Source organism: Armigeres subalbatus, chromosome 3 (assembly GCF_024139115.2).
Source record: "Armigeres subalbatus isolate Guangzhou_Male chromosome 3, GZ_Asu_2, whole genome shotgun sequence".
NCBI lineage: Eukaryota > Metazoa > Arthropoda > Insecta > Diptera > Culicidae > Armigeres > Armigeres subalbatus.
Window position 1 is genome coordinate 157,208,105 of NC_085141.1, and position 8,305 is coordinate 157,216,409.

Here is an 8,305-nt window from a genome sequence, read left to right on the forward strand (position 1 = left end):
TGTTTGGAACGCATACAGTCCTAATATGGGTAGAATATTATTCCCAGGGTGGTGTACAGCGTATTTGTTAGTTGCAGGAATGGAAGTTTATAGATAGCCTTAATGCACCGATTTTGTTGAATTTGTATTTCCTTGAGGTACGTATTATAGGATGTACCCCACACATACCATACTGGTATCGGCTATGTATGAAAGCAAAATAGATCTTCAGTAGTACATGTTCAGTAGTACAAGGTTGACAGCTTCCGGATGATTTCACATAACGGTGAACAACTGGCTATCACTTGACGGATATGGACGTCCCATTTCAAACGATTATCGATGTATACACCCAAGTATTTAAAACTGGTTGCTACTTCTATTTTCACTCCATTTATGATTAAATCTGGATAGCACGAAGTGTTGTGCATGCCAAATATCATAATTTTAGTTTTTTCCAAATTTAACGACAAGAGATTATTTTCAAGGAATTCCAGCATTAAATGCAGATCATATGACATATCCTGGTACAACTCGGTTAACGTAGAAGCTTCATATGAAATTGCTGTATCATCTGCGAATAATCTGGGATGTCCTTTCAACTGTAGCTTCGCAATATCGTTCACGTACACAAGAAACAACAAGGGTCCGATGTTGCTTCCTTGTGGTACGCCACATTTCATTGGGGAGGCCTCACTTTTAATTGCTGACACAAACACTTGTTGCTGACGGCCAGTCAAGTAGCTGCAAAGGAAATCATTCACAATTCCACGAATCCCGTATACATCGAGTTTTTTCAGCAAGATCTGGTGCTTTACTGTATCAAATGCCTTAAAGAGATCCAGAAATATAACTCCTGCGGACTTTTTCTGATCCACCGAGCGAGCAATGTCATCAACAAGTTTCAAAACTGCTACCTCGGTTGACGAGCCTTGTCGAAACCCAAGCTAACGCTGACAAAGCAGCCTCTTAGTATCCAGGAAGCTGCTAATTCGTGTGCATATAAGCTTCTCAAAAACTTTGTTCATCGACGGGAGTACAGATATTGGTCTATAGTTATTCGGATTTTTTGGGTCTCCGCTTTTGAATACGGGATATACAAGTAGCAATACTACAATCAGGATATACACCTGTAGGAATACTGTCATTAAAGCACTTACATAGTATGTGGGACAGTGGTGCACAGTGTTGTTTCAATGCAGCAACAGAAAATCCATCTATTCCAGTAGCTTTGGAAGCGTCTAGTCCAGTTATGATGTTTATAACTTCAGCCCTTGATGCTGGACGTAGATACATATACTGTGTAGATCTGTTAGATGTCTTCATTGTGTTGAACTTATTGATGTTTCCATCCGAGGTTAGTTGGCTTGCCAGATTATCCCCAACTGACGAGAAGAATAAGTTAAAGATGCCTACAATATCAGCTGCGTTGGTGTTTTCAACTCCATTTGTTTGAAGAACAAGCTGCTTTTCGTTTTTTGTTACGTTGCCTATTAGTTCATTAATTCTACACCACAACTGCTTGCGATTGCTTGAAGAGTACATTCGTTAATAATAAGCCGATTTAGCCCGCCGTTTGGCGTCCGAGAGCTTCAGATTTGCATGCGATAGATGACTTTTGAGATGTTGATTCAGTGGATTTCTTTTCCATATTTGGTATAGCTTCCATATGTCAAAACTGTACCATGGACAGACGTTCGTTTTTACCTTAACATTTACGGATAGTTTAGTTGAGAAATGTTGAACTAATTGAGAGTAGCGATCTAGTATTAGAGTAACATTCACTTGGGCATTCTATATCTCGATATCCCTCTATCTCGATGTGTTCTGGTTATATTTTTTCATGATTCCTTCTCCCTATGTCGATATATTCATATTTCTAGGCTACTAGACCATTTTTGGACAAAAACAAACACATGAACAACAAAAGATGACATTTTGTTTTGTTATCGTTTTTCATAGCAACGAGCTTTTTCAATCTAGTACCCCCTCAATTATCCTTCCATTCCTCGATCTCTCCTTATCTCGATGGTCTCTTCAATAAATATCGAGATGTGGAGAGACGACTGTATAATCAATTTTAAGTAAAAATGGTGAAACTATTGAAAACAATCAAGTAACTATTGATTTACAATCAAAAACTTTTTTTTCGTTTTCCACTAATTTTAGCTATGGCAAATAACTTTTGTTCTAGCATTTTTTCCATAGATGATTCCTTCCTATTGAAATCTTTGAAAAAAGTCGTAGTCGCCATCGGAACAACTTACTTTGAACCTAGGAACCTAGCTTTGAACATCGTATTGATGTCAGTTCAAGTATATAGAATCCAAGCTGGCGGGTTCCTATTTTGGTTCCAACAATAGTTCGGAGTTCTTATCATACTAGAATCAAATTCATGCAATTGCAGGCCTCGAAACCCTTCAATTGACTGTGAAATAGCCATCAAGTATTTTAGCTGAATTTCAAAGTCAGTTTTGTTTGAACGTATAGCATATTAACGAGTTTCATCATTTTATGAAATAATGTCTCTTGATATGAATCGTCATGTACTTTATTTTCAGTAAAATTGACATCTGTGAACTTTGACATCGACACATTATTTAACAAGCGATAATGCATCGACTCTGGAGTTTGATTAGGCTATTATTAATGCAAGGATCCATTTATTTATAAATCATGAAATTATTTCTGTTTTTCCATTCAAAACATTATACGGCATAAAATATTCTATTTTTTCTATTGATCAAAGTTTCGATAGATTAGAAGAAACAGAATTGAATATTTGCATTGAAATGTATTTCTACGTGATAACGCCATTATTTATGATTATGTTTGTCGCGGTTTTGATTTTGCAGTCGCGGATTATATTTCGTTTGTCGGGGATTTCGCGGATTGGAATTTGATCTGTTTGTAACAGACCTGCACTTGTTGAAGCCGAGACTTATTGAGGCGTGCCTTTGAGAATTAGTATAAGCCATTTCTCGAAGGGTATAAATAGCGATACCGCAATCTAAAAAGGCCTCACATTAAGTTTGAGAAACATTTGAATAAAAAACGACTGCTTCATTTCTTCTCAATAGAAATAGAGCCGAAAGACATGCACTAAACAAATGACACGGGTATACTACAAAAGTTCTTCATTCGCAGTGGATCATCCCGAACAAAAAAAAGCCAAGTTGTCTCATGTCGTTTTTTTACGATGCCATTCCTACTGTGCTGCGGGTGCCACATTTGCTCAGACAAGTTACTTCTTTATCAGACATCATGGCTAGACTTGCCAGCAATCCTTTCTAGTTCTTTAATCCATTGATGGATTCTTTTTTTGGCCACTAGAGCAGTAAGAAGGCCGTCAACTAGAATCGACATGGGACAACTATGCTTGGGACGGCAGTATACAAAGCTTATGGCGTGCTGGATAGCAGCAACTATTTACAAGTGAGCAACAAAGCAAGTCGCATCGGCCTTTCTTCGAAGTAATGCTGAAAGACTGTGCCAGAGAGGCAAAGGGTCTGTGAGAGGGTAGTGTTAGTCTATCGACATTAGCTAGCCCGATTAGCCGATGACTTCGTCAATGTCTGGTTGTAGATTTTGATTCTATTAAAATAAGGAAAATACCTCGAGGTTCTGATTTCAATCATTTCAATCGTATGTAAATTGTGAATTAACTTAAACATACCAAACAGAATAGGTACCTATCCTTCGAACTGAAGAAAATCTAATTTTCTAGTAGACAAATCATAATGAACTAGCAAAACAACCTTCGAAGATAATAGTTTTTTATTTGAGTAAATTGATCGGAAAACTGTTCCGTTTTGTTATGAACGTGCCCGACACGACATTCGAGCCAAGCCCGAAGGACCTATTCTAAACCATTTTTAACCGAGAGATTCATTCGTTGCTTTGTTTCAGATCCAAATAATACCAGCCCTGGAGGAACACATCAAGAGGTTAACAACCCGCAAACCCAGGGCCCCCGTGAAGCGAACTTTCAAGATGAAACGTGCCCAGCTGAAGCATCTTCAAACGGTGGCCGAAATCTACGCAGCAAAACCGGATTCTTCGGAACAGAAATGAAAGGAAGCTAAAATTTTATTCTGCATATCGATTCGTTTACTTGCCGCGGTGATATCACCTAATATTTTTTCCATGACTTCTTGGGAGATTCTGCAATATATGTAGTTGAAAACCTTATAGGTTCTACTCTATCAGTCTAAATGTTCATCATTCTTTGAGTTTGTTTATCACAAGCTAATTCTTGTTTGTAATCAATGGTACAAGTGGTGGTGGTCCCATTTGTTTCCTACATAGCTCTGTGGATTGAATTCGCCTCAATTTCGAGAAAAACACTAATGGTGGGGGTTCAGCTTCTACTGTTGGAATAATATTCGACACAAGAGATATTCTATCACAATACAATGCAGGTGAACTTTGTCCATTTATCTGAGTGGACATTGGAATTGACAGTGAATTTTTTGATAGCTCTGGAGCTACACTTTTGTCCGCTAGAATAGCGCTAGTAATGCAATGGCTGCATACTTGCAGAAATTGTAATGGATCTTTGAGTTGCTGAGGCATGTCGTACCATAGCTCTTTAGCATTAATGATTGCCTCTTCATGTACCAAATTCGCTTTCCTTCTTACTTTCTTCGATCGACCAATATCAGCTATTCTTTTGATGTTTTTATTTATTATTACATATTGTTTTGTGGCCACTTGCGTTAAATGTTCCAACATTTGAAGTACTGTGTATTTTTCTTGATCATTTTTACAGCGGAGGTTGTTGAGGTGTGTTTGAACTAAACTGCTGTTGCCAAGTGTTTGATCAAACATCGATAGTCGCTTGTATCCGATGTTGGCGAGCCAAACGTTTGCCACATAATTGCAAAGAGTGCGCATGTTTTCCGTTAGTATCTGAAATTATTAGATGGAATATTTTGTGTTGTATGTTTAGACAAACAAAATTTCGGCGAGAAAATCATTCGCTGAAAGTTTCAGCTTAATGTGACCCGGTATACATAACTAGTTTCCAACAAATACTTACATTTTTCTGATTCATCCATTTTATTAATGCTTGTAGGCCTTTATGTAAATAATCGCTAGGTAGCAATGGCAACACCAACAACATTCTAAATGCACTGTTCATATATCCTTTATTAGTTTCATCCATCATGTTTAATTTTTTCCTGCATTCCAAAACTGCTGCCATATAATGATGCCAATAAACTTTAACTGCAGCTTCAGGGAAACTTTCTTCCAATACATTATGCATCATATCATCTGGCTCGGTCAGTATTGAAGTTGGAACCATGTGCTCCCTCAACTGTTCTTTGAGGTACGCAAATATCTTTGTACAAAGATCATGAGTTTTCGCGCTCATAATGGCATATATCACGGGAACGCATCTGCCCTGGAAGATAGTTGAACCCAGTAATACACGACAGTTGGATAATCCACTTCTACGGATTTCCAAGCTACAATCTATAAATAGATTATCAATCGTCCCAAGCGCAACCATCGTTCGTTGATGCCACAGCACCAAACCAATTGCATCTTGGGCCCTAACTGTAGTTTGGTAAAATGCATCCATATTGCTGCCGCAGTGTATCCGAAACAATTCCGAACTTTTTAGAAAGCCTCCTAACTCTTCAATATCACATGGCACCAAGAGAAACGGTTTCCTTCTTCGAGCTTTCCGCATACAGGACTCTGCCTGCAAGAAGGAGTAGAGAAGGGAAGCGTCGGCATGTCGCCTGGTCGCTTCTTCCAAGTAGATGGCGTGCAGATCAGTGGTCTCATTAGCCGCCCTTTGCGAAAGTACCTTCCGGAAACGATCCACCGCAATGCGATCCTCCTCCGGAGGATGATTATGCGGGGTAGAGTTCTGCATCAGTCCGTCTTCGTTCAGCGTGCAACGGCCAGGGCAGTTATTCTTGTAGCGAGAGCAACGGTAGTAACTGTAGGTAATAATCGAAATAGTAAATGTGCTATAATAACTAATCTAGTACATGTGGTGTAGATCTACCAAACCGCACCAAGCTGACCGCACCAAACCGCATTGACTGATTTGTGATATTTTATTCGTACTATAAAAAAAAACTATTTCATATCATTTTATACGTATATTTGTTGTAGGATATCCTCAATTATGGGGTTGAGGGATATCCGATAATATTTGCTTTCAACTAAATCTGCTAAATGAAAGCTTGTGAAGAAAAATGGGTAATTTTTTGTTGGCGCTTGATGCGATTTGGCAGAACCCCGACCAAATATTTATTCAAATATAACTACCCATGTTGGCATATTTGTAACTTTTACATTTTTTAAGATTTTGGATTACGTTTGTGAATCGTTCAAAACAATTAGTATGTCACTGCTAACCCAAGGAAAGCAAATTAGCCAATACTGTCTTGCTTACATCCCGAGTAGAAACCGTGATATTGATAACAAAACATGATATTAACTTGTTTGAAATAAGACTAAAAATAACTAGCGGAAATAACAAAAACCTGCACCGAAATATCATAAAAATATCGGGTTTTGCTATTAATAAGTACAAACTAATAGCTCAAGATATTGATTAGTTCAAGTGATGAACTTTGTAGCAACTTAGAAATCACTATAATAAAGAAATAAAAAAAATTAAAATATTGATTAGTTCTTGTTAATGGAAAAACCTGATATTTTTATGATATTTCGATGCAATTTTTGTTATTTTCGCTTGTTTTTTTCTTTATTCTTATTTCAAACAAGTTAATATCATGTTTTGTTAACAATATCACATTTTACTATTAATGAGCCATTATCGTCTACCTGGGATGTGGGAAGCCAACAGTTATTTGAATTTGTTGGGGCGATTTACAGACAATTTACAAAATCAACGAAAATGCAAATGTTACATTTATGCGATCAGGGGCAGTATAGTGCTCTTTTAAAAATTTCAATTATCATTTTTTGATCTTTATAGGGTAATGGTTCAAACCTAAGTCTAATGTGCTGTATTGGAGAACATTTATCGTTTTAAATCTTCATATATTGAAGCTCTAACACAAATTACTTTGATTGTTACGCCAAGTAGTCAAAAAAACAATATTTGTGCTCAATATTTTAATTAAGCCATCAAAAGTCTCAAGCGAAATGGACTTTATGTTCGGCAAATTTTCCTAATATTAGCTCTGGTGGAGGATGCTTTTTCAGTCCATGAAAGGTTGATAAATTATTTACTATAAAACGTTTGTAAAAGCCGTGAAAAAGTAAAGAAATATTATGTGCTGCTTCAATTGAAAATCGTAAAAACGAGTGCTCATAATATTGGCCCTAAAAGTCTTGGTTAATTGTGTCGCTATACTAACAAAAATTGTAAGTGTAATATGCTTGCTAAAACATTGTGATTGTTATCTGTTCATATAATGTGCAAAAGCAGGTAAGTCCATTAAGAAAACTACTTTATTGTGCAAAAGAAAAAATAAATCTCGCACTGCGTGCCATAAGAACTGGGCATATGCGAAATTATTAGATTCTGTAAAATAAAATGTAAGATCACAAACAAATATTGTTAGAAAAGCTTACAAAATTGTAAGGTCTCATACAATATTTGTATAAGAATCTAGCATTTTCTCATATGCCCAGTTCTTATATAGGTTTTGGTTGGTTCTTATACAGAATTGTTAGAAAATCTAACGGTGATTGTTAAATGTTGGGTGATTGTCCAAGATTTTCAGCTTGGCTCACTTTTGCAAAAATAAGGCATATCAAAACGTTTTTCCCTACTATGAATAAGATATAACATAGGGGACCTGTTCCGTTTTCCATCTCACTGAACATATATTCATCTCATCGCAAAACAAGCATATTCTGCACCAATCTCGTCACTTCTTTTTGCTAACATACGTAGCTGCTGAAAAAATCACAAAAATAAGAAACAAATTAAATTCCTTTTCATTGCCTTGTTTTTGATGGGATGAACATGGGAGCTATGAGAAGAAGTGCCAAACCGTTCCCCTATATAAACCCTTTCGTACTTTTATTTCCAAATTCAATGGAACAATTTCTAGTCGCTATTTCTATTCATAGGATTTAGAGTGTGTATTGAAAAATTATACCCTGAGGAGCCTTTCCGGTATGCTAGCCAATATTTGTATCCGTTTGCATACATGATGTGTTTTCAATATTCTGCACGCTTTTCAACTGACCGATCAAAAATATATTTTACATTCAGAATGCACCTCAAAACAATTAATCACAGCAACATAACATTTATTTTCAGTACAACAAAATAGTGCGTTAAAAAATCAAAACAGAAATTGATGTATTTGTACGACATGACTGA

At 36.7% G+C, this 8,305-nt stretch overlaps 2 protein-coding genes across 2 annotated transcripts in view; one reads left to right on the plus strand and one right to left on the minus strand.

The window, feature by feature from the left end:
- The window catches only part of LOC134220291 (U7 snRNA-associated Sm-like protein LSm10), a 30,185-nt gene extending 26,001 nt beyond the window's left edge, over positions 1–4,184 (plus strand). The window contains exon 3 of the mRNA XM_062699308.1: positions 3,889–4,184. Within this exon, the coding sequence (XP_062555292.1) occupies positions 3,889–4,053 (165 nt within the window). The 3' untranslated portion in view covers positions 4,054–4,184. The remainder of the gene's footprint in view (positions 1–3,888) is intronic.
- LOC134220289 (uncharacterized) lies at positions 4,142–8,305 on the minus strand. The gene is made up of 3 exons (XM_062699306.1): positions 8,079–8,305; positions 5,021–5,933; positions 4,142–4,890 (listed from the first exon to the last, which is right to left on the minus strand). The coding sequence occupies exons 1-3, from the start codon at positions 8,129–8,131 to the stop codon at positions 4,228–4,230; spliced, it is 1,629 nt and encodes a 542-aa protein (XP_062555290.1). The 5' UTR covers positions 8,132–8,305; the 3' UTR covers positions 4,142–4,227.